This window comes from Ammodytes marinus, assembly GCF_949987685.1.
Source record: "Ammodytes marinus genome assembly, chromosome: 25".
Classification (NCBI taxonomy): domain Eukaryota; kingdom Metazoa; phylum Chordata; class Actinopteri; order Uranoscopiformes; family Ammodytidae; genus Ammodytes; species Ammodytes marinus.
The window spans coordinates 1330907-1358406 of record NC_137229.1 but is presented as its reverse complement, the minus strand read 5'-3'; the positions used below and the strand labels follow the sequence as shown (position 1 = coordinate 1358406).

The window sequence follows — 27500 nt, the reverse complement described above, 5'->3', positions numbered from 1 at the left end:
TGTGTGTGTGTGTTTGTTTTATGTGTGTGTGTGTGTGTGTGTGTGTGAGTGTATGTGTGTGTGTGTGTGTGCACGAGTGTGTGCATGAGTGTGTGTGTCTGTGTGTGTGTGTGTGTGTGTGTGTGTGTGCATGAGTGTGTGTGTCTGTGTGTGTGTGTGTGTGTGTGTGTGTGTGTGTGTGTGTGTGTTTGTTTAATGTGTGTGTGTGTGTGTGTGTGTGTGTTTGTTGTTTAATTCCGTCTCCAGAGGAAAATTCAAAACTTCAAACTCGGAGGTTGTTTCAGTTTCACAGTCGACTCGATGGGAAAGACTTTCTCTTTTGTTTCTCTACATGTGTTTAGAGACACACACTTCATTTACACAAAGACACTGACTCCCTTTATAGGAACTCTCCTTGTGTGTGTGTGTGTGTGTGTGTGTGTGTGTGTTTGTTGCTACATTTCGGCTTTACACAAATCCACTGACTCTCTCAACGGGTAAAGCAAATATTAGACAGCTTATTCTCATTTGTGGTTTTCAAGGTGTAAATGGTATTATTATTATTATTATTATTATTATTATTATTATTATTATTATTATTATTATTATTATTATTATTATTATTATTATTATTGTTATCATTATTATAATTTTTTGTTTATTATTGCTTTTTTTCTTTTCTTTTTATTTACTTGTTCAAAATAAAAACATATTCAATTCAATTATTTCTAAGCGGAACGGCTAAGTGATAAAGCTACTGTGGAAGTTTGCAGGTGAAATTACATTCTAGTGTTTAAAGGTGAAGTCAGTGATTCTAGAGATTGTTTGTTTTCAAAATATGTTTTGTCAAAATCAGTGAACATCCCCTCATGTCTGTACTGTGTGTGTGTGTGTGTGTGTGTGTGTGTGTGTGTGTGTGTGTGTGTGTGTGTGTGTGTGTGTCTGTGTGTGTGTGTGTGTGTGTGTGTGTGTGTGTGTGTGTGTGCTAAAAATAAATCAAGTGTTAATACACCGCCTAGGCTTTGTTAACTGCTATGTTGCTAGACTGACTACATACATTATATTTCATATCATACATTACACACTTTAATCTCCTCCGATCATTTTGACACACTGTCATCTACTGCCATCGGTGTGTGAGTGTGTGTGAATGGGTGAATGTGGTAAGAAATGTAAAGCGCTTTGGGGCTGAGAAAATCGGCTAAAAAGCGCTATATAAGTCAAGTCCATTCACCATTTACCATTTACTGTACAGCTCCGCATTTTTTTAAAGAGACCAGTCTGGATTTTCCTTCAATCTTCATCTCTGCATAATTTATTGAAAATGCTCTTAATGACAAAAAAAATGTATTGGAATTTGGTAGAAATGTTGTCAGTAGTTTATATTATAAAACCAAAATGTTCATTCTACTCAAACATATGCCTATAGTAAAACGACAGACACTGAACATTTGGACTGGTCTCTTAATTTTTTCCGGAGCTGTAAGTCAAGTCCATTCACCAATTACTATTTACTGTATATTCTGTTGTGTGTTCAGGTAGCCACACTTTCCTTATAAAGTAAAATCTACCTTAATTTTTACACACTGTAATCTACTGCGATCGGTGTATGAGTGTGTTTATGAATGGGTGAATGTGGTAAGAAATTTAAAGCGCTTTGGGGCTGAGAAAATCGGCTAAAAAGCGCTATATAAGTCAAGTCTATTTACCATTTTTCTGTATATTCTGTGGTGTGTGTTCAGGTGGCCATTGACTTCACTGCGTCTAACGGAGACCCTCGTAACAGCTGCTCCCTGCACTACATCCACCCGTACCAACCCAACGAGTACCTCAAGGCTCTGGTCGCCGTGGGGGAAATCTGCCAGGACTATGACAGGTCAGTCCAATCAGCCAATCAGAGGAGAGACCATTAAATTAAAGGTGCAGTCAGTGATTCTGGAGAACGCTTGTTGTTAAAAAATAACTCAAAAAAGTCACAAAATAATGCTGTGAACATACGCAATTACAAGTAAAAGTCCTCCACTGTAACCGTACTCTTAGGTGGAGTCAGAGAACGCTTTTTGTTAAAATCACTTTTTGTCAAAATCAGTGAATATCTCCTCCGCTACCTGTCTGTACTGTGTGTGTGTGTGTGTGTGTGTGTGTGTGTGTGTGTGTGTGTGTGTGTGTGTGTGTGTGTGTGTGTGTGTGTGTGTGTGTGTGTGTGTGTGTGTGTGTGTGTGTGTGTGTGTGTGTGTGTGTGTTTAAAAAATGGCATGTAAAAGTATGGTATGTAAAATGTGTTAATTTAAAAAAAAAAAGGGTCCCACTGTAGCAACATGCCCATTTACAGAGCCTAGGCTGTGTATTAACACTGGATTTCTTTCCATGCACACACACAGTACTCACAGGTAGTAGATTGTGAGGACATTTTCTTAAATCTGGTTTCAAAAAGCTCCATTCTTAAAGGTGCAGTGTGTAATATGACATCTTCAAGAAAGTTCAACAAAGTTCTAGAATGCAACACTCCCTGGGTAACCCCACCCCTTTCGAATAATAACAGAAGCTACAGTGGCCTGAACAATTCTAAATTTTAAACAATGCACCTGATGGCATTCCAACTATGACACTTCAAGATGGCGGCACTAGGCCTTGGTCCAAGATATGCAGAAATATGGACATATATGAGACCCTTTCTGAGGGAAAACATAATAATTCAAAAAAAAATGTGGAGCTATTATGCACTAAATTAAATGTAGGGGAAAACGGGGTAATCTGAGCCACTTTTTACATTTGCTCCCCTCTAAGCAAGCTAAAATGATTTATCACTAAAATTTACACATTTCCCATTAATTCAGGTTGTTTCCTAGAAATGGGCATTAGAAGAGTTTTTTCAAGACAAAGGGCAGTGAAAATATGATTGTTTTAAAAAAAGTTGTCATGTGGCTCACTTTACCCCAGCTGTGGGGTAAACTGAGACAGACCAGAAAAATCAAGGGGGTAAAGTGAACCACTTACTTTTTCCACTCTGAAACACATAGTTTTCTTCTTCTCACCCCTTTTCGAACAGGTAAAGCAAGTGTAAGACAGTTTATTTTCATTTGTGGTTTTCATTGTGTGTAAATATTACTTTATTGTAACTGTCCACTTGTTTAATTTATTTTATTGTTTATTATTGCTTTTTTGTCTTTTATTGTTTACTTGTTCGAAATAAAAACATTTTTAATTCAATTCAATTCAATTCAATTCAATTCAATTCAATTCAATTCAATTCAAAATTCAATTCAATTCATATTGTAACAGTTAGAATCCTGAAAGCTAGCCACACATTCCAGAACTAATGTCGGACTAGTAAAATAATGATGGGGTTTGGTCAATTAAGCAAAGCAAATTTTCTAAACACTTGAAAGTAACTCTGAACAAAATCAAATACAACATATAATATAATATATCATTCAAAAGGTTTTAATAAGATTCAAATGAAAGATAGAACCAGTTAGATTAGAACACAGTCTGGGGGTCAGAACACAGGACCCTTAGAGCCAGCTTGTGTCTGGGGGTCAAAGCATAGGAAAATCAGAACCAGCGAGAACAGCCTGGGACTCAGAACACAGGAGAAGACCCAACTGGATTATAACATCAGCCTGTCATACTCTACAACTAGGCCTACTCTACATTCCAGCCCTGAAGGTTACAGGGAAAGATGAGAAGTTGCTCTTTCCGTGTGGTTGCCCCAGGTCGTCTTCCTGGTGTATTTCCTTGGCATGATGGCTTTTCTACAATGTGTATGACATTAAAATAAAACATATGTTATATAATATTACATTTAAATATGTTTAAGACTAAACTTAACTTGTGCCTCATGGTGGGGGAAAGTGAGACAGTGTCAAACTTTCCCCCACAGCATTTGGCTCACTTTCCCCCACCACCACAATTTGAGAAAAAACTACCTCTCTTAGCATTTCAGGCTAATCTTTAGCTAATATCATCACATGGTTTTTATATGTTGGTAGTTCATCAACACGTATGATAGAAGTTTTTCTACGTGAATACATTTGCTTTGGCACAACAGTTGATTAAGTTGACAGCAAGAAAATTTACTTTTACATGCAAAATACCTATTTTGGTGAAAAAAACATGCTTACCACAGCACCATGAGGTCCTCTCTTTCAGGGCCATGGGGAAATGAGAGGGGCTTGAAAACATATATCTCACATGACCACAAATGTTTTCCGTTGCCTAGATACAGGGGGTGGCTCACATTACCCAATGCCTCAGATTCCCCCGTTCTCCCCTACTTATGGATATTATAATTACTTTCTACAAAATCAGCTAGGAAATAAAACCTAAAATTCTACACACTGCAGGTTTAAGTGTCCGGTGGTGATATGGACAAAAGAACAAATCACACAGAACCAAAATACCTGTGTTCATGTGGATTCGAACTAAGACTAAATGCTTTTTAAATTATACAGTACAGAGCTCTCGCACTTTTCTCCATATTTCCTTTTGTACTTTTCCGAGCAGCAGGTAATCAGGCCGTTCAGACACTCCCACTGCATTTCATTCTTTGTGTTGAAGTGTTTTGAAGTATAGATCTAGGTTTTTGGTCTGAATGGGGCTCGTTAACCCCCGCCGACTGACACAAACACACACACACGCACGCACGCACGCACGCACGCACGCACGCACGCACGCACGCACGCACACACACACACACACACACACACACACACACACACACACACACACATACACACACACACACACACACACACACACACACACACACACACACACTGACAGCCAATCACAAATCAAATCGCTGCTCTGTTCTCTCTCACTTCACAGCGACAAAATGTTCCCGGCGTTCGGCTTCGGAGCTCAGATCCCTCCAGACTACAAGGTAACTCAGTTCAACTCGCACTTTTTACCCAGCATGCTCTCTGTCTGTCCACAGGGGAGGGGGGGGAGGGCGGGACTGAAGTCAAGTCAAATCAAGTCAAGGCACAGTCAACTGTATTGTAACATTAGATTAATAATGATGATTATGCTGCACCTTTAAGTGTAACAAAGTGTCCCTGATTCTGTAAGAAGAGGCGCCAGTCCGATTACCATCCAGCCTGCCTCCTTTTCGTCACCAGTCATTTCCGAACACACAATGCAATTTGTGTGTGTGTGTGTGTGTGTGTGTGTGTGTGTGTGTGTGTGTGTGTGTGTGTGTGTGTGTGTGTGTGTGTGTGTGTGTGTGTGTGTGTGTGTGTGTGTGTGTGTGTGTGTGTGTGTGTGTGTGTGTGTGTGTGTGTGTGTGTGTGTGTGTGTCTGTGGTGATGCTGCATTCAAATCGTACAATGGAGAGGATGGATCATTACCTCCATTCAAATCTTCAACTTCTTTGAAATACTGATGTTTAAACGGCTGGTCGAAGTGAAATGTAGCAGTACTGTAGTATGTACTGTACATATATTATAAGTAGTTACAGTATTCCATTACTTTTTTTCATTTATTTCATTTTACAAATTGCACCCTATCTATCTATCTATCTATCTATCTATCTATCTATCTATCTATCTATCTATCTATCTATCTATCTATCTATCTATCTATCTATCTATCTATCTGTCTGTCTGTCTGTCTGTCTGTCTGTCTGTCTGTCTGTCTGTCTGTCTGTCTGTCTGTCTGTCTGTCTGTCTGTCTGTCTGTCTGTCTGTCTGTCTGTCTGTCTGTCTGTCCGTCCGTCCGTCCGTCCGTCCGTCCGTCCGTCCGTCCGTCCGTCCGTCCGTCCGTCCATCCATCCATCTGTCTATTTCCTGCCACATAACATGAAATACATTGTATATTGAATGAAGCATCAGTTTCTCTAGCGATAGAGAGTTCCTGTGCTTCTCAGAATCAAAGTGTGTGTGTGTGTGTGTGTGTGTGTGTGTGGAGTCAGCTGATGAGATGGGATGTCACGGAGAAGAAAATGAAATGAAATAAATATGAAGAGGTTTGAAGGCGTAGAGAGTGAGAGAGAGAGGGAGGGAAAGAGGGAGAGAGAATGAAAGAGAGCGAGAGAGAGAGAGAGAGGGAGGGAGGGAGGGAGGGAGAGAGAGAGAGGGAAAGAGGGTGAGAGAAAATGAAAGAGAGAGAGAGAGAGAGAGAGGGAAAGAGAGAGTAAGAGAGAGATGGAGAGAGAGAGAGAAAGAGAGAGAGAGAGTGGAGCTACTTATATCATTGTTGCATAGATCAATCACACCTTCTGTATTCCCCAATCCTCTCCAGGTCTCCCACGACTTTGCAGTGAATTTTAACGAGGAAAACCCGGAGTGTGCCGGTAGGTGCTTTGATTTCTCTCTCTCTCTCTCTCTCTCTCTCTCTCTCTCTCTCTCTATCTATCTATCTATCTATCTATCTATCTATCTATCTATCTATCTATCTATCTATCTATCTATCTATCTATCTATCTATCTATCTATCTATCTATCTATCTATCTATCTATCTATCTATCTATCTATCTATCTATCTATCTATCTATCTCTCTCTCTCTCTCTCTCTCTCTCTCTCTCTCTATCTATCTATCTATCTCGCTCTCGTTCTCGTTCTCTTTCTCTTTCTCCCTCTCTATCTCTCTCTCTCGCTCTGTCTCTCTCTATCTCTCTCTCTCTTTTCATCTCTATCTATCACACACTCTATCTCTTTCTCTCTCTCACAAAAGGCTCAAATAAAATGTGGTAGTGATCCTCATGATTCAAAGGGGAATCTTTGATCTGAGAATATGTGCCCAAAACCAAGACTCAAAACCTGGGGTGATCAAGCGCACACACACACACACACACACACACACACACACACACACACACACACACACACACACACACACACACACACACACACACACACACACACACACACACACACACACACACACACACACATACACACACACACACACATACACACACACACACACACACACACACACACACACACACACACACACACACACACACACACACACACACACACACACACACACACCTCTTATATTTGGCCGTAATCTCTAGACGGGAATGTTTTATTCCCACAAGTTTCTACTAGTAATTTTACTATTATTTTATGATATCTTAAAGTTTACTTTTAATGCTACTTTTTACATGTTATCTTATGACATATTTGTGTCTGTTGTTTTACCCTTTTAACTGTACTGCGCTTTGGTCTGCCTCTGCAGCTATGAATGTGCAATATAAATTAAGTTAACTTGACTTTAAAATCCGGATTTATAGAATAATCTTGTGATTTTTGGCTAACATCAGGAGCTTTTCCTCATTGCTGAATCCATTGTTAAAGTACGCTTTCCCCTGTGATGGGGTTAAATACCTTAAAAGTTCAGTAAGCGGAATGGTCAGTTTAGTTAACTTCCTAATTTCCTGCAGTTAGCAGTCCCCTCGCTCGTCCCCACGTCACCACATTAATGCACTGCAGTCTTCAAGCAGCGAGTTATCTAGCATCATCTCAGATCCATAAGTGTGATAAAACATGATAAAAACCATCAAAACAGACATTGGGAAGGATTTTTACCTGCTCCGTCATTGTATGCGCATAAACATTCACCCCTCTGTCGCTCTGCACGTGCACCGGCAGTGAGACGGGTGCCGGTTTGTAGCGTTCTCTCTTCTGATTGGTTATCAGTAGTGGGATCCCCAAAAAGTTTATTCGCCGATTACATGCAGAGCGAGTGACTGAGAGATCGGCTTTATGAAACATGCACACTATATAAGTGATCAATGTATGAATATATAGTGATTTAACATTTATTTTAACATAAATAAATCGCTTACTTCACCTTTAATTCTAAATTTAAAGTCATAATTAGGATGTTTAGTTTGTGAAGTTGGAGCAGCCGTCGTGGGTTTTAACTTCTGGAGAATTAATGAGACGTTTAGTATATTATCTACTGTCAACCTTTGAATCTGGGTAATGAGTTTATTTATTCCGCACAGAAGAACAACAAGACAATTCACCAAAAGAGACTCTGCTAAAAAATGCAGAAAATAAGGAACACAGCAGAACCAATTTTCTGTCTTGGGAATTTCGACTATGTTCAAAAACACCCACAAAATATCTGAATATTCACACACGTGGCCTCTGGGTAAATATTTCTTTATTCCTTTAGAAGTTGAAAGAAATTGGAAGGAGACAAAAAGAAAAAAAATCTATTCAAAGTTTTATTCAACAACTCCCCCAGCACCTCATTTATCAAACTTGCGTGGAAACTGGTGCAGATTCTGGCGCAAATACCTCCCTACGCCAGGTATCGCGTGGGATTTATCAAACAGTCGTATCTCGCCAATCTCGGCGTACGCCACGCAATTATTGATAAATGCAGCGGCTGAAAACAATCGTACCACGCCCCTATATTTTATCAGTTTAGAGGCCTCGCCCAAAGGTTTTGCGACATGGATATGCGCAATACGGCACTTCCCTGAAGTAGAAATTGACAGAATAACAGCGAAAGTAGAAAAAAAAGAGTTTCATTTCGGAGCATTAGCCTACAAGCAGCATCAAATAACGACAGAAGGCAGCAGTTAGGAAGGAAATAACTGCTGCGGTCAACAGCGTTGGTGTTGACTCAAAATCGCCACTAAAAAAAGCGTGTTGCTGTTCTGAAATGCAACCAACTGGGGGTGCGGGGCTGCGGGCATAATATAAGTGGTGGAGGAGAAAAAGACGCACCAACTGTCCGATAATGGTCCCCATAAAATAAATAGAGGTCTGCAGAGATTTGAATGATTAGAATGTATTGGCCCTTTTAGATAGCACTACTCAAAAGGGTTTTAAAAACTAAAAATAACACATTTAGCGTTTTACTGTATGACAGCATGCGCTTGGCACGAGTGGTCAGCCCGGCCGTCAGCTGCACAAGCCGACCCGGCAGCGATCAGCTGTGAGAGCGCCCACCGTCCTGCTCCACCAGCAGATAGGAACAACGTGCCGGTTAAGGTGGAAATAAATCGCTCGCTTTAGCATCAATGACACATTAAAAGAGGAACTAACATCTACAAAGTGCGTCAAATAAATAAAATGTTAAGCTGATTGTTGTGCCGTGTATTTTTTTGTATCATAAAGAGCAGTGTAGGCCTACTACATATTTAATACTTAGGCTAACATTTTGAATGAATGCAGCCCCCGTGCCTCAGTGTCCCCCCAGCTGCTCCAAAACGGAGACAACTGCCCTTACGTGTGCGCACTATTGAATCAGCTCTCCTACTCAGTTGCACACCATAAGCTGCTCATTTTTAAGTGATTAATATCTTTATTTCGGTCTTATTTGCACTGCATTTGTATTATCTTCTAATAATTGTCCAACAAAGTCATCGGCTACCCGGCACAGCCTGCACTGCGAGTCTAAGCTGTTTTCAAATTTGCGTACACGAGCTGAGAGCTGGCGTGGGATTTGAGCGTACCCTACGCTCACGTCCATATTGATAAATGCCGAGATTTGCGTGGAGATGTACGTACACCCATTTTTCTGGTCTACGCAAGATTGATAAATGAGGGCCAGTGAGAGTAAACATTTATTTTAGAAATTGTATTTGCAAAATCCCATCGCGCTTGATGTTAAATGTCAGACACGACCCAATTTACAACACAACCATGTTTAACGCGCATTATATTAACATACATTTTTTTTTCGGATGCTCTGAACAAAGAATCTCAACTTTGTAATGAGAAATATTGCATATTGTATGAATGAATACTTTATTCCGGACTCAAGGTTCCATATGAAAGACAATACAAATACATGACAACACAAATATAAGATCAACACAGATTAAAATACATACAAGCATCGATTCCAATGCTTTCACACCCCAGAGGAGAACCTTGTATCACTCTGTTTAGTGTCAGTGAGTGACAATTATTACTTTGTTTTTTGACTCTAGAAGTCGACACATACATTTGTACATTAAATTCCTCAACACAGCATGAAAGGTGGGGACATTACTAGTCACAAACAAAGAGCTAGCACTTCTATGTCTCCTGACTGAAATGTTAGATTCCTCAAATGCTTGTTCAACAACCTTTCAGACAGGTTACACCTCTTCTATTGTCTTGTACTCTTGTACTGTTCCTTTGCCATTCTCACGCTGGTAGCGCACGTGCTACCTAGAGACTTTCCTGCACTGAGGGCAGCTGTGCATTTTCTTCATATCCTCTCCATCCCAGTGGGCTTTAATGCAGCGCATGCAGTAGTTGTGTCCACAGGGAATTGTCACCGGATCCGTCAGTAAATCCAGACAGATCGAACAAGAGATAGTGTCCCGGTCCAGCTGAACTCCTTGTTGTGCCATTTTACCTCTCAGTGTCAAGTGGTTTGTAATTTATACGGGCAAAAGCAATCTGTGCTCCGAACGAAAGCAATTCTCTCCTCCTTATGTGTTTGTTAACTGACTGCAGCAGTCTAAATGCACTTCACACAATGATATGTTCACGCCCATCATCATACCTGTAGAGGTGTGGAAGGGAGGGAACCTTTTAATAGCTTGAAAGGGTGTAACTCACTGCGGTTGAGCATTGAAAGAAGAGGGAGGGGTTTGAAAGCTGAACTGCATTCCATAAAGATTAGCTTTTGTGATCAACAGGGTGTGTTATCTGTCGTCTCAACATGTTTCAGCAAAGTTGAAGGAATACTAACACAGAATAAATAAGATATGTCTAAAGCTAGTATATGACTGGACCGTGTGTGGGCAATGTGCTGTATTACTGACTTTAGCTTTGACTACACACACACACACACACACACACACACACACACACACACACACACACACACACACACACACACACACACACCAAGCGATGACAGTGTGGTCTGTGTGCCAATGGGATGCTTTGATGCGTGTGATTATGTTTGGTGTGTGTGTGTGTGTGTGTGTGTGTGTGTGTGTGTGTGTGTGTGTGTGTGTGTGTGTGTGTGTGTGTGTGTGTGTGTGTGTGTGTGTGTGTGTGTGTGTGTGTGTGTGTGTGTGTGTCACATAACAAACGTTGCAGCTGGACTTGGCTTCAACACAAATGACTCATGACTTCACTTGGACTTTGAGCATTTTTATTTTGAAAATCCTTGATCCCTTCCCCCATCACAAGACATTACAAAGTATGTCATTTAAACAATTCTCCCTTCATTTATCAACTAAATAAAAATGTTATCCCAATACTACTAAACACTACTAAAACAATAATGGATTAGTAAGGAACATAAATGCACTAAAAAACTGGTGAACTGCACTAACATTTCCTTGAACCCATCCCACATTACAAAACAATAAAGAGTCTATTGCGAAAAAGTCTTCCTTCATTTAAAATGAACATTTAAAACAACTTAACAATAATCTTGACTTAGAACTACTGAAAACAGGAAGAAAATCATCCAAAAATCATCAAACATTGATCAATAAGGAACATAAATCCACTTATAAACAGCTGAAACTTCACTTAAATCTTGATTTGAAAATCATTGATACCATCCCCCAAACCCAAAACATTACAACGTTTCTTATTGCATAAAGTCTCCCTTCATTTAAAACAACTTTAGAAAAATCATGACCTAAAACTACTTAAAAAAAATCAAGAAAATAAAATCCCAAACTATTATAAATTGATTAGTCCACTAAAACTGCTCAAACCGTACAAAAACTCTCTACCATACTATACTATCCCCGTAGCCCAAATATTAAAACATCTGTTATTTCAAAAATGATCCCGTATCAATGTTACATTCCAAATGAATGTTTCTAATGTTTTTATGTGTCTGTTAGTCTTATGGCCTCAGCTCAGCCTCTAGGCAGTGTGTGGGGCCTCTGGACACCTGGAACCCCACTTTGCTCACTGCCATACTGCCGACCTGTCGTTACCTGCTGCCCTGTTCATATGTATGTCTTGATAAGAGCAGTAGTGGCTCTGCTCATTGTAGTTTGTTTTTTGTTCAAGCCAGTAAGCCATGTAGGGAAGGGAAGCCATTGTTTCTAATCCCTGTTTTCACATGTTTCACTGTTGTTAGGGAGGCTTAGTTTTTATGTGCTTTTTTTGTTAGACGGATGTATTTGTTTTCTAGTTAGGGATGGTTTTGTTTGTTGGTTCTCCCTCAAGTTAAGACTATGATATTGTGAATGGTAATACATGCATATTATTTGACCACTGGACTCCTGCTGTTCTTATTCTGGTTTTATGTTGCTCCCTTAACCCTTGGCCCAATATAGGAACATAATATAATTGGGGGCTCGTTCGGGATATGTAAAGCTTTCCAGTACCAGATTAAACATTTCTGGAGTTGGCAGTGATTCACAAAATAAGGCCCCAAGACAAGCACACATGTAAAAGTAGTAGTGGCTTTTCTCATATTAGTTAATTTGTTGTTTAAGCCATGGTGCCATGTAGGGAAGGGCAGCCATTTTGTCTAATCCCTGTTTACACACATCTAACTGTGGTCAGGAGGCTTAGTTTTTGTATGCTTCTTTTGTTATACTGATGGATTTGTTTTCTACTTAGGGATAGGTTTGTTGGTTTCGTTGGTTGGTTCTCCCTGATGTTAAGTCCATGATTCTGTGGCTGGAAATGAATACATATCATTTGATCACTTGTTTCTTGCTGTTTTTAGTCTTGGCTTTATGTTGCTCCCTTAACCCAATGTAGGGACGTAACATAATTCGGGGCTCGTCCGGGATATCTTAAACTCACTAGAAACAGATTAAAAAGGTTTGGAGTTGGTAGGGATGAAAGAAAATAAAGCCCCAATACTAGCACACAAATAAAAGCATTAGAAACAATCTACAAACATTAACGCTTCGTTCAGACCAAAGCAGACGATACGGCGGGATTGAGTGTGGTCCACGGATGCTAAATGCTGCTGCAATAGGAAGAAATGCCACAACAATCAGATCTCAGCAACAATCATAAGGACAAATATCTCAAAGGCTGATAAACACAGAGTTTAACTCACTGTCCCTTCAATGACCTCTGTCTATTTCATCTTACTAAACTCAGCAGCAATATCGTCAATAGGCCAAAGCCAAACTCCAGCATAGAGCGGCTGAGTGAATGTGGTCTGGACTCTGTGGAGGAGAGTCATGGTCTTGGTTTCAGAAACGCTGTAGAAGGACATAACACCTGCACTGTGATCCAGGTACACTCCTACCCTGGAGGACTGAGGTCCTGGGATGCGATCAGCGGCACTGTTGTACCAAAAGTGATAACCGCATGCGCCGCCACAAATTAATGCCCAGGATTTGTCATTGTTTCCAAATTTACTTTCATCCCCTGATCTGCTGATATTCTTGTATGCGACTGCTACACTAACAGCAAACCCTCTGAACTCCACTTCCCAGTACCAACGCCCAGTCAGACTCTCTGCACTCAGGACCTGTTCCCAATCTGTGAATCTATCTGTGTGTCTAGAATGAAGATGTTCTTCTATCATGCATGTTGCTTTCCTGTTCCCCTCAGATAATATCAGCCATGTGTGTGCTGTGTTTGGATCCATTGTGATTTCACGTGAATATTTTAAGAAGTCAGCTCTGGTCTTGGGCTCTGGTTGAGGCAGTGAAACATCCACTTGAGTCTCTGTCAGTGAGATGTTTGTCCAGGTCTTTCTCAGGACGTCCTGTAGCTTATCTCTGGCCTCTGACACAGCCGCTGTCACGTCCTCAAAATATCTGAGAGGACGGATGCTGATGTTGGATGTAGATTCACTGAGTGCTGGCAGTGAGCGGTAGTTGTGTAGAAACTGGTTGTGATCCTCTGTGAGTGACAGCGTCTTCAGCTCAGCGTCTCTCCTCTTCAGCTCAGTGATCTCCTGCTCCAGCTTCTCCTGAAGATCTTTGACTTGACTTACTTCAGTTTTCTGCTGGTTTCTGAGCTGCTGCTTCACAGCAGAGCTTGTTTTCTGGATGAGACGGACCAGCTCATTGAAGGTCTCCTCACTGTGCTCCACTGTTTTATCAGCAGTGCCATTGATAGCCTCCACTTCCCTTTGGAGCAGCTTCACATCTTTCTCCTTTTCTTGAATTCTCTGCTGTACTTTTTGCCAATTTACATCAAGATCTTTCTGCCTCTCAGCCCTTTCTGCTGCAGTTGGCACTGTGTTGTGGCCTTGGTGGTTTTCCAATAAACACAGATAACAGATTGACTGCTGATCGGTACGGCAAAAAATCTTCTTCACCTCATTATGACAAGGACAGAAGTTCTCCTGGAGATTCTTGGAGGGCTCCACCAGCTTGTGTTTCTTTAATGGAGCCACGTTGTAATGAGGCTGGAGGTGTTTTTCACAGTAAGACGCCTCACACTGCAGACAGGACTTGAAGGCTTTCAGTTTCCTCCCAGTGCAGAAATCACAGGCCACATCCTCAGGTCCAGCATAGCAGTGATCAGCAGGAGCAGCTCGGAGTCCAGCCTTCTTCAGTTTCTCCACTAAATCTGCGAACATGGTGTTTTTCACCAACACAGGCCTCGGGACAAAGAACTTCCTACACTGAGGGCAGCTGTGCTTTTTCTTCGTATCCTCTCCATCCCAGTGGGCTTTAATACAGTCCTTGCAGTAACTGTGTCCACAGGGAATAGTCACCGGATCCGTCAATAAATCCAGACAGATCGAACAAGAGAAAGTTCCTTGGTCCAGCTGAACTCCTTGTTGCGCCATTTTACCTCTCAGTCTCAAGGCAAGGCAAGTTTTTTTTCTATAGCACAATTCAGACACAAGGTCATTCAAAGTGCTTTACAGGGGCATAAAAAACATCAAGATTAGACATTAGAAAATGTATTTTATTTTACCTTTATTTATACTTGAGAGATCAATTGAGGGGTGACCCAGATTTGCAATGATGCAGAGTCAAAAAAATGCAAAGCAAAAACAATAATTGTTAGAATTATTGTAAAGACATTTATCCCATGTTTAGTCAAAGTTATATTAGCTTGATCTGAATGACAGTTAATGTGACATTTATCTTGAAATGTCAAAGTACAGAGAGAGCAGACAGATAAGAGTTTGCAAATAACCTGCTGTTGTGAAACTATTTGCAGAACTGTTCTTATTAATCATTAAGCTGCTTCCTTTAGAGCTGCAGCTCATGTAACTAGGGACCGCCCAAGTCAAATAAAAAGAGAGGAGACGACAAGACATGCAGAGCGGGTCGGAGATTGTAACTTTGCATGTCTCTGTCCGTTCTCCTTGCGAGTAAAAATACTTATTATCGACTCTTGTCTGTTTCTTCCTTGCAGTGTTACTAAGTGTTTGAGTTAGAACCTGACAATAATACATACACAAAATGCATTAAAGAAATAGTAAAAACAATAAAAATATGTCAGGATTAAAGATTAGCTTACATTAGACATCATGTTGGCTGATCACATCCGTGTCTGTTCTGACTGAAGTCTCATTCACCAAATTTGAGTGCAGATCAGAGTTGGAAAGTAGTTTGTGATTTTTCTAACCAGAAACAATCTCTGTGCTCCGAACTATATCAAATCTCTCCTCCTTATGTTTTTATTAACTGACTGCAGCAGTCTAAATACAGTTTGTACAATGGAACGTTCACGCCCATCTTCATACCTGTAGTTATCTGGAGGGGAGGGAACCTATGAATAGCCTGATAGGGTGCAACTCACTGCGGTAAGAGCAGGAGGAAGAGGGAAATGGGTTTGCAAGCTGAACTGCATTCCATAAAGATGAGCTGTTGTGATCAACAGTGTGTGTTATGTCCTCCACAACATGTTTCAGCAAAGTTGATCGAGTTCTATCACAGAATAAATAAGATTTGTGTTAAATTATTATATCACAAAAAGACGTTGCAGCTGGACTTAGTTTTAACACAAATGACTCATGACTTCACTTGGACTTTCAGCCTTTTTATTTAGAGAATTGTTGATCCCTTCCCCCATCACAAGACATTACAAAGTCTCTTATTGCAAGGAGTCTGTTTTAAAGCTTGATAGGGTGCAGCTCACTGCGGTAAGAGCAGGAGGAACAGGGAAATGTTTACAAGCTAAACTACATTCCCTAAAGATGAGCTGTTTCTGATCTACAGGGTGTGTTATCCGTTACAACATGCAGTAAAAAGGTTTCCAGCAAAGGTAATGGAATTCTAACACAGATTAAAAAAGAGTTGTCCAAAGCTATTATATAACTGGGCCGTGTGTGGTCAATGTGCTGAAATACTGACTTAAGGTAACTTGAAAAAATAAAATAAAATAAAAAGAGGGTGGTAGGATGGCCTAGAGGAAAGGGGGCCAACCAGTAACCAGAAGGTCACTGGTTTCTTCCCCAGCACTGGACAGGAGGGTGTTATTTCTAAGACTAGTGGTGGCTGGTATTACATCCACGGTGCCCACCATCTCTACCATTGTCTCCTTGAGCAAGGCACTTAACCCCAAAACTGCTCCAGGGGCGCTGTTCTCTGGCTGACCCTGCGCTCTGAACCCCTCCGAAGTGTGGTAACTTGAGAGGGGATATGAGAAAAGACAAATTTCAATGTAACCGTTGACTAATAAAGTAACTTAACAAAACTTCACTTAGCTTTGACTGTCCAGACACCAAGTTCCATGAGGATATCTAAAAGTTAGTGTAAAAGATTGTTTACCGATTCACTTGCACTGTCTCGCTGTAACGTCAGCCGAGCTAAGGGTGTAAGGGCAGAGGGTGTCATATTGTATGGAATGTAAAGCCCACTGAGGCAAATGTTTATTCGTGATATTGGGCTATACAAATAAAACTGATTTGATTTGATTTGATTTGATTTGATTTGAACTTTGGAGTATTTGAAGAAATCCCCGAAATTCCAAACGCCTTACTTGTTGGAAGGTGTAGTTCTACTTTGAGCTGGGCTAGTACTTTCTGTCATATCTCAAGTGTCTGTTTATTGGGTCAGAGAGATAGACTGTGTTCTAAAGGTCATTGATCTGCTCAGAGAGACACTTCAACACTGACACTCTTAATTAAGACTTAGTGTGTGTGTGTGTATGTGTTAGTTAGAGTGTGTGTGTATGTATGTGTTAGTGTGAGCTTGTGTGTCAGTATATGTGGGTGTGTGAGAGGGAGAGAGAGAGAGAGAGTGTGTGCGCGTGTTTATGAGTGTGAGTGACTGTGAGTGAGAGAGAGAGAGAGAGAGAGAGAGAGTGAGAGAGAGATGTGTGTGTGTGTGTGTGTGTGTGTGTGTGACCTTCAGACATTTAATCACGTCTCTGCTGCCTCAGAGCAGATGGGACGCCTCTCGAGTCTGATGTCGATTTCTCAACGGTTTTGTTTGAAAGGGAAAAGTTTGAACCATGTTAACGGTGTAACAGGATTTTTCCCTTTGAAGCCGACACGTCAAATAAAAGGCAGAAAAATCTTTGAACATTTTTCAAAGTAAAATATTCATTGGGCCTTTTGACAATTTACAAAAAAATTAAATTAAAAAGTAGGAGTAGAATGTAACTGTTTGTAGACATCTGTCAGTAGATTGATATGACAGGTTGTAATCCATCAGAACAATATCTGTAGGTCCATAGCAACGGGGGAATTATCCTAAACAGCATTAACAGGCATTATCCAGAAATAACGGTCCGTAAAATGCTGGGATTGACCAATCAGAACACAGTATTTATCAGTGCCGTGTAATGATGCGAGTTATAGAGTAAATGTTGATGAATAATAAGACATAAGAAAATATTGAAATTGCATTTAAGAGATAATTAAAACAAAAAGCAAAAACAGGCTGTTAAAAATGGTGAAATATTTTAAAAATTGCACTTAAAAGACAATTAAAACAAGCTGGAAAGCAGACCAAATGTGTGTGTTTGTAGACAGACAGACAGACAGACAGACAGACAGACAGACAGATGGATAGACAGAAAGACAGACAGACAGACGCATTAAAATAAGTCAATAATTAACCCTGTGTGTGCTCCCTCTGTCCCGTCCAGGTATCCAGGGTGTGGTGGAGGCGTACCAGGCGTGTCTCCCCAAACTGCAGCTGTACGGTCCCACTAACATCGCCCCCATCATCCAGAAGGTCGCCAACACCGCCTCACAGGAGGTCCACACCAAAGAGGCCATGGTGAGAGGGTCCAACACATCTAATGGTTTATTTAAGGGTCACAATCTCTATACCTCTGTGTCTTTTGGCAATATCTCCGCTGTCAAAAGTTGGCAAGGGTACCAAAATAAGCTAAACCTTGCTGTACCTGTTTTTGTCACCCTTTGGTTGGGGTACACACATGGTTAACTCTCCGACCCACAGAAAAATAAGTACAAAGGATTATAATAGATAAGTAGAATACACAAAAAATTTAATTTATAAACGGTATTGAAAACTAAATAAATTACAACTTTTGCGATAGAAGGAGAGTATGTACTGGACATTTTTGTTTGGTTTTGGACTGGAACTAATAGTCAAGACAATCCAAAATAGACAATTTTGGGGGCGACTGTGGCTCAGTTGGTAGAGCGGGTCGGCTGATGATCAAAGGGTTGGAGGTTCGATCCCCGCCCTGCCACTTGTGTCATGGTTGTTGTGTCCTTGGGCAAGACACTTCACCCACCTTGCCTCGTGTGAATGTCGATAGTTAGCCTGCTATCTGTGTGTGAATGGTAACGTGGGAATGGGAACAGGTCTCCCTTGAAAAAGAGTCTTCGGTCTCAATGGGATTTACCTGTATAAATAAAGGTTAAAAAAAAAAAAAAAAAAAAAAAAAAAAAAAAAAAAAAAAAAAAAAAAAAAAAACTAAATCCTTATGACCATTTTTATTCTCTCTGTGTCCCCTAGCAATACTTTATCCTCCTGATCTTGACTGACGGGGTAATAACAGACATGGCGGACACCAGAGAGGCCATAGTCAAGGCCTCGCACCTTCCCATGTCCGTGATCATAGTCGGGATCGGGAACGCAGACTTCAGCGACATGGAGATGCTGGACGGAGACGACGGGATCCTCCGGTCGCCCAAAGGAGAACCGGTCCTACGGGACATCGTGCAGTTTGTCCCGTTCAAGAACTTCAAACATGTGAGTAGATAGATAGGTGGATGGATGGATGGATGGATGGATGGATGGATGGATGGATGGATGGATGGATGGATGGATGGATGGATGGATGGATGGATGGATGGATGGATGGATGGATGGATGGATGGATGGATAGATAGATAGATAGATAGATAGATAGATAGATAGATAGATAGATAGATAGATAGATAGATAGATAGATAGATAGATAGATAGATAGATAGATAGATAGATAGATAGATAGATAGATAGATAGATAGATAGATAGATAGATAGATAGATAGATAGATAGATAGATAGATAGATAGATGGATGGATGGATGGATGGATGGATGGATGGATCCTCACACAGGGTCAGCCATAGTACAGTGCCCCTGGAGCAAGTGTCTTGGGGTTAAGTGTCTTGCTCAAGGACACAATGGTAGAGATGGTGGGCACGGTTTACCTCATGGTTACTGGGAGGTCACTCTGAAACTCTAGCACATCCTACCACCCAAACTGATATAGATAGATGGATGGATGGATGGATGAATGGATGGATGGATAGATGAACATGTGAGTCTATCAGAGGGAACAATAATCACAGTTATGGTTTAAAAAAGTGTTGACTTTCCTCAGTTTCATTTAATCAAAAGTTTGATTTGTTCATTTTTCTACAATGTTTTGATTTTAATTTGTTGTTGAATAAGTCATTAGCAGTAAAGCAGTGAAATGAGCTCTTGTTGCAAACACATTCATTTCTCCACAGCCTCTGTTGTGCGTCTAAATGTGGGCAACAGATGGTCTGGTAATTTGACAAATCTCTTGATAGGAAATTAAAATGTCTGTGTACATACTTCTTGTGTGAACTTTAAACCCCTATGAACCAAAATCCACAAAATCCTTCCAACTATATCATGTGGGGAGTTAGTCTCATGATAGTCCGTCTGTCTGTCTGTCTGTCTGTCTGTCTGTCTGTCTGTCTGTCTGTCTGTCTGTCTGACAGTAAGAATAATATATTTAATATTTATGAAGATTTCTTTTCAATAAGATTTTTTCAATACTATTTAGACCATGTTTACAGAGGCTTTAACATAGATAGATAGATAGATAGATAGATAGATAGATAGATAGATAGATAGATAGATAGATAGATAGATAGATAGATAGATAGATAGATAGATAGATAGATAGATAGATAGATAGATAGATAGATAGATAGATAGATAGATAGATAGATAGATAGATAGATAGATAGATGGCTGGATAGGACGGACGGATGGACTATACTGTAGAATAACTGTGGATGGCAATGCAATAAGCCAAGAAGAGGAATGGTGTTTTAAATTGAGGATCAGAGTAAATTGAAAGTGGAGTTGGATGAGAGAGTGTGAAATCCTTGAAGAGATTACTTGTTCGCCCTTTAATAAGGACGATTGAGAGTCAATCTGCCAGCCAATTTTAAGGTGGAATCAGTTTTTATTCCCTCCCAAATTAATTTTCTACCACTGCGAAGGTCATACGGGATATAAAGTACTGCGATGGTGATTCATCTTACTGGTTTGGACTCATCTAAAAAGCGCCGGACATATTTTATTTATATATTTTTTACCTTGTGGGTTCAATCTCTAATGATTAATGGGACCTTCTGTCTTTGGCCCAAAATCGAGACTATTTTATATTTTTGCTCTCACGGACACAGCTGCTGTCCAAAGATTCCACCCTAGGAGTCGAATTCAATTTAAGGCCAGACACTGCAGGGGAATAGAGTAAAGATTGTTAACTTATAGATATCATCATGAAACTTTGCCAGTTGATTACTGACATTAAAACAATTTTTTTTTTGTGTTAAATTTTTTTCCGAAATATTTGAATACATACATATGCAGACTTGGCAATATCTAACTAATTATTACCGTTGCATCTCCTCAAAAAAAATAGTATTCTAAAACCAACATAATATGTTATTGAAGATCTAAGCTGGAATAGGCATAATTCTTTTTTTTTTTTCATTTATTTCAAGCTTACTTAGATAGTACAGAGTTGAAATGGGGAGAAAGAGAAAGAAGGGGGATGACCTGCAGTAAAGGTCAACGGGTCGTATTTGAACCCGCGGCCACTGCAACGATGGATGGAGCCGATATGGTACACGCTCTATCCACTACACCACCGGAGCGCCCTGGAATAGGCATGATTGTAATGCCAACAGACGTGTTGATAGACATTATAACTTTAACGTGCAGCTTGTGTATGTTTGGAAATGTATATGCACCATACAGTATGTACAGTATGATTATTTTATAAGGCAATAACGTTTATGGTACATTTTATTGTCCACAATGTTGAAAAATGTCTTCTAATGTACCACAAACAGTTGCAACAATGATAGAATAGCAATTAAAATGTTTAAAAAAAACACATGCAAGAGAGAGAGAGGAGCTGATATATTGGCAATTAATAATTAACAATGTTATGAACAACATAGCCGATGCTAACATTACTTTCACAATGCAATAAACAGTGGAGGCGACACCAACATTTTAATAATTCAATGATTTGGCCTGTACTATGATGTAATAATTTAACAATAAATAATTTAACCTGAAAGATTTAGTCATTAAACAGTTTAGCCAACGTTGAAGTATAATCATCGGCTGTGGCGAGGTGGGTAGGGCGGTCGTCAACAAGATTGAAGTTGCAGTTCGATCCCCCGTCTCCCCGCCACATGTCCAAGTGTCCCTGGGCGAACCTAGCCTGGTCCAACCAAACCATCGTACTTCATTTCAGTTGTACAGAAGGTCTGGACAAACATTCACTCAATTCGAGGCGGGTGTCTGTTGAAGTTTAAAACTATTGGATTTGCCCAGTGCCACTCTGGATCAGCCAACCAATCGCATAACGTTTGGTCGTGACGTATGTCATGAGCTGGCTTCTGACGGTGCGTTCCAGTTGTACTGGGAACTCAGAAATGTCCGACTTCACTACATATTGTAGTCTATGGATCTACCGGTACCTGGCAACAGTAACTTGCTAGAGCCTAACGTTTGGTTATTTGGATGAGAAAGGTTGTAGGCGTCCATACTTTCCCGAGCAGATGCACTGGAACACAGACAGGTCGGAACTCGGAACTACCAAGTCGGAAATCTCCGAGTTCCGAGTATAAAGGAACGCAGCATTCAACTGAAACTGGAGCACGACTTCGACGTCATCGTTCTCAGCCACTTCCTCTGTTCGCTGATTGGACGGCCGGATATTTTCCTCAGCTAGATCCCACTAATACACCCCAGACCCAGACAGACTACTGAAGGGAAAATTTAATTTGAGTGGAAGTAGGTAGGCGGGCGGGGCCAGGCTAGGGCGAAGAGACACTGAACCCTAAATGTCTCCTGATAGTTAGCTTGCACCCTGCGTGGTAGCTGCTGCTGCTATTGGTGTGTGAATGTGTGTGTGAATGGGTGAATTTGTACAAAACACAACTAATACAAATAAAAATATTTCTTATATATTTCTTCCCAAGCACTGCTCTGGGGGAAGCAGTTCAAAGTGTGGATATTGAATAGGACGGATGATTTGTTCCTCGGAGCACCTTTAACTTGATGTATTTTCTCTTGTCCCTAGGCGTCGCCGGCCGCGCTAGCTAAGAGCGTGCTAGCTGAAGTTCCAAACCAGGTGGTGGATTACTACAACAGCAACGGCATCAAGCCCAAAACGCCGCGCGCCTTCCAGTCTTCCAGGCCATTCTGACAAAATACTGTCTGCTGTCTATTGTCCTCTGTTTGATGCAAATGTTAAAGGTGCTACATGCGACATTTTACCATGAAATTGGTCAATTTTACATTTTTCCTGTGAGAAATCTACTCTGCTTTTTACATTGGGAGGGATTTTAGAGCTGTGAATCTTTTTGGAATACCACGACTCGATTGAAAAAAACAATTCCCGATTCAAAATTGATTTCTTGATTCAGTTGAAAGGAGGATTTCAGGATCTCCTCCAGTCCACTGTGTGCCAAGAGGCGTTGTGGCAAATTATGGCATGAAAGAAAATTAAAGTCCATGTCTTTATTTATCTTCATATCATTGTATTTTAATGTGAAGCTTGTAATGCATGGGATTGTAACGCAAGTCAACAGCAAAGGCAGCAAAATACATAAAAATACAACAAAAAAAGTTATAATTTTTTTCATATAGTGCATCATCGTGTATATACCATGACAGACACAACAGGCAGTGAGAGCACAGTAGCTATGCAGCATTATTACTTTTTACTTTTGCCAAAGGATTGTTGCTTACGTTTCAGTTTCTATTTTCAATGTGTTGGTTTAACAGTAATAGATTGGCCACATCTGCATTCACGAAGGCGACATTTCACATCAAAATCTGTTCAATTCAGTAGAATTGCCATAATTATAAAATATGCTGATGGTGTAACAGTAAATCCAGACAGTTTTTGCAAAGATGAAAGTTTAAAAAACTCAAAAACAGACCAAATAATGGACACGATGTACAATACAAGCTTTGACAGAAACTGTGATAACTTTTGTCCAGTTAGCAACCAATTCCCGCTAGTTTGCCAACCAGTTTGCGAAATAGCCAGCTAGCCTTTTGAGCAATTTAAATGGCTAGCATCAGCATGTTACCGTCAAGCTAGCATTTAAACAGTTAACTCACCAGCCAACTAGACATGTAAGCAGTCAACACATCTTACAAGCTTACAGCACTGCCTGTTTCACATGGTGGCAGTTTCTGTCTGTAGCCAACATCTTGACTTACAGGTGATATACTGTAGGTTCCATGTATAAAATGCTAACTGTAGCACCTTTAGCATCTGTTTTGCATGCCGGGCCTTACACAGGCTGAGCTGATTGTTTCATTCAGGAATGTTTTAAATGGACGTGAAAAGCACAAACACACACACACACACACACACACACACACACACACACACACACACAGATTCAGACGCTGCTTCCCTGTAAACAGCATGACGGGCTGATCAAGGAATGTATCAACCCCCTTTCTGTTTTGTTTTTATAAGAGTTTGTTGAGATTTTGCTAAAATTTCGTAAAAGTTCGTAAAGCATTTTGAATCTCTGCCAGATGAACAAACAAGCTGCCTTCACATACGTCTGTGTAACATGGAGGAGTGTTAGAGTGTTAGTGTTAGGGCCACGAGAGAGAAAAACAATTATAAAGTTAATCTTTTAAGTATGCACTTCGAGAGAAAAGATTAAAGGTTGAGAATGAACTTCGTCAAAGATATTAACAGATTTGAACTTCCTGGATCAATAACACATAGGTAAAATCTTACCTAAACCCAAACTTGGTCCTTCAGTACCTTCAAGCTGCTCAATGACGTCATAGACAGTAGAAGAGGACTGAGAATCTATGGAGGGGAGGGGGGGGGGGGGGGGGGGGGTCTAACCACTACACCACGAGCAGCCCGCATAAAACTCTCCTCTATTTCCTTTCTCTCTGTTTTGGTCCTGACACTGTTCCATAGAATCCTCGTCTGTATTCCTCTGAAGGCGTGTAGGCAGATGCATGAGCTGTTGTTTTGCATGGACTGCTGGGTCCCTGTGCTGTGTGTTCGATGCTATAGTGAATAATATGAGTAATAATAATAATAATAATAACTATGTTTACAATGTGCCCACTGCCGGGAGAGGCATCTATTTGCAGACCCATGGGGGAACTGAATACTTCACGGTTCTTCTTCTTTTTCGGTGTTTTACGGCGGTCTGCATCCTAAGTAGTTGCATTACCACCACCTAAGTATAATCAACTTCATTGTTATAACCTATCCCTGTCCCCTTAACCTAACCCTAACCCTCTAACCCTATCCCTGTCCCCTAACCCTAACCCTCTAACCCTATCCCTGTCCCCTTACCCTAACCCCCTAACCCTATCCCTGTCCCCTTACCCTAACCCCCTATCCCTATCCCTGTCCCTTTACCCTAACCCTAACCCTCTAACCCTATCCCTGTCCCCTTACCCTTACCCTAACCCTCTAACTCTATCCCTGTCCCCTAACCCTAACCCTCTAACCCTATCCCCTTACCCTAACCCTAACCCTCTAACCCTATCCCTGTCCCCTTACCCTAACCCTAACCCCCTATCCCTATCCCTGTCCCCTTACCCTAACCCTAACCCCCTAGCTGTGATGCCTGAACCTTAATCGTATTTCGGTTCAACAGTGGATCTGCGCCTCCCACTGGGTCTGTAAATAGATGCTCCTGACTTGCCGGGGGGACTGTCCTACTCTAAAGCATGTTCACATGTGATATGAAACTGTGTGAGTAGATTGAAAAGCACAACCTGAGTATATATGGAGAGTTTGATTATATAATGTAATATAATATAATATTATGGTGATAGATTTTCAGATTCGATTTGTGCTACCAACACCTGTCCGTGACTCTTTCTGTATTGGAAGAATGGATTGCATTTCTTTAGGTTTTGATTATTATTATTGGATTGAATAAATTTATTTCAGACGTATCAGAAAAACAAAACAAAACAAAAAGAAAAGCATGGGAAAAAAATATGATATTTCAAATTATTCCACAAAATAAGAAAAATAAAAAGCACACGACACACTGTATATTCTATGTATATGCCTGAAAAGGAGCAGGAAAAAGTATAACACTTAGGTAATCCTACCCCTTTTCCACCGCAAAATAATCAATATTTATTAGATTAACTTCCTGCCAATTGAATGTTGTCTTTGGATAACATTTCTGTTGATATTATTATTTTTCTCATCAGTCACTCTAACTCCTGTTCCTGGGTGAGCGTACCCATGACAAAACGCATGAAGAAAAACTATATAAAAATACAATTCTTTGCACTGATGGTCTCGTTTGCTGTTACATGTAATTTATGATCATCAGAGGGAGAAATTAGACTGTTTCAGAAATATTTAAAAGTTCCTCGTAGCGATTTTAATGTAAGACTTGTGTTTGTTGCTGGACAGGTGTTGGGACACTTGACATATCGTTGTGTTGACATGCAGTACTGTGTGAAAAACAATGATTAACTGACATATGATAATAAAAGTTTTACCAGTAACTTCTGAGTGTCTCTCTGTTTTGGGAGTGGTGGGTTGGGGTATATGGGTCAACAAGCAAATGTTGGTGTGTGTGTGTGTGTGCGTGTGTGTGTGTGTGCGTGTGTGTATGTGTGTGTGTGTGTGTGTGTGTGTGCGTGCGTGCGTGTATAAGTGTGTGTGTGTGTGTGTGTGTGTCTGCGTGTGTGCGTGCGTGTGTGTATGTATGTGTGTGTTTGTGTGTGTGTCTGTGTGGTTGATTGGAGTGAATGGGTTATCAAGCAATGTTGCAATTACTTTAAGTTTATTTAAATGTTGCTTTGGCACAGTAAGCAAACAATATGTGACGTATGTACGTGTATAAGGACCGCTGTGAAAATAAGTAAAATAAATAATCTATTAGCAGACGGAGGAATAATTTTTTTAAGATTAAATTCAAATGTTTTGACATTCAATGTAAAGGGATGGAGCAGCAGCTTCATGAACCGTCTGAAATAAGCAGAGCAGAGAAATGCCTGTACATGTAAACACACACACGCACACACAGACGCAGAGAGAGACACACACACACACACACACACAGATGAAAAGAGACACACACACATACGCAGAAACACACACACACACACGCAGAGAGAGACACACACACACACACACACACACACAAACACACACAGAAACTAACACACACACAGACGCAAAGATACACATACACATACGCAGAAACACACACGCACACACGCAGAGAGACACACACGCAGAGAGAGAGACACACACACACACACGCAGAGAGAGACACACACACACACACACACACACACACATACAGATGCAGGCACACACACACACATACACACAGAATCACAGACACAGACACCTCCTCAGAGTATAGACTGTACCACTGGGAGGAGAACGGTCAATAACAACCTGCCAATTACAGTTCATCTCATTCGGGGGATTATGACCTCTAGTGGGGAGATATACAGTATATAACACACACACACACACACACATGCACACACACACACACACACACACAGCGATGTAATGTTGTCTCAGCTGTACTAAGGAGCTACATGAAGGTGTTTGAGAGAATAGCTGTAGATTCCCTTCAGTTATGTGTGTGGATTATTTCACAGAGGTCAGGGTCAATGCAAGAATAATAAATGGTTGGTTCTGATAGGACAGGTGCATATGTAAAAAATACTTTCCCTGCGTTCCAAATCACATACTCTTTCTTTTTACTACACTACATACTAAAGTACAGAATAGTTTTAGGGCCACAGGAGAGAGAAAAAAAGATCAGATAAGGAAGTTTTTTTTTTCAATTATGTTGAGAAATGTCAAGAATAAAGACGATTACTCCAAAATGCTATTGGAGTTAATGGGGCATGTATGTATTTTCAGCATACTACAATTGACGTGCATGTATTGGGACATCATACATCTTTTTTTTGGCATACTAAATAGTAGGGAAGTATGGGGATTGGAACGCAGGGTTACTA

General features: G+C 40.5%; 2 protein-coding genes across 2 annotated transcripts in view; one reads left to right on the top strand and one right to left on the bottom strand.

Annotated features, from left to right (window-relative positions):
- Positions 1–22695, top strand: part of cpne4a (copine IVa) — a gene marked incomplete at both ends in the record, with an annotated part of 65861 nt that extends 43166 nt beyond the window's left edge. The window contains 6 exons of the mRNA XM_080053374.1: positions 1722–1855; positions 4810–4864; positions 6223–6274; positions 17894–18027; positions 18736–18972; positions 22570–22695. Coding sequence (XP_079909500.1) covers positions 1722–1855; positions 4810–4864; positions 6223–6274; positions 17894–18027; positions 18736–18972; positions 22570–22695 — 738 coding nt within the window. The remainder of the gene's footprint in view (positions 1–1721; positions 1856–4809; positions 4865–6222; positions 6275–17893; positions 18028–18735; positions 18973–22569) is intronic.
- LOC307270205 (tripartite motif-containing protein 16-like) lies at positions 11221–14633 on the bottom strand (the record flags this gene model as incomplete). Its single annotated transcript, XM_080053373.1, has 1 exon — positions 11221–14633. One exon carries the CDS (start codon positions 14631–14633, stop codon positions 12960–12962), a length of 1674 nt encoding a protein of 557 aa, XP_079909499.1. The 3' UTR covers positions 11221–12959.
- Positions 22696–27500: the final 4805 nt, after the last annotated feature.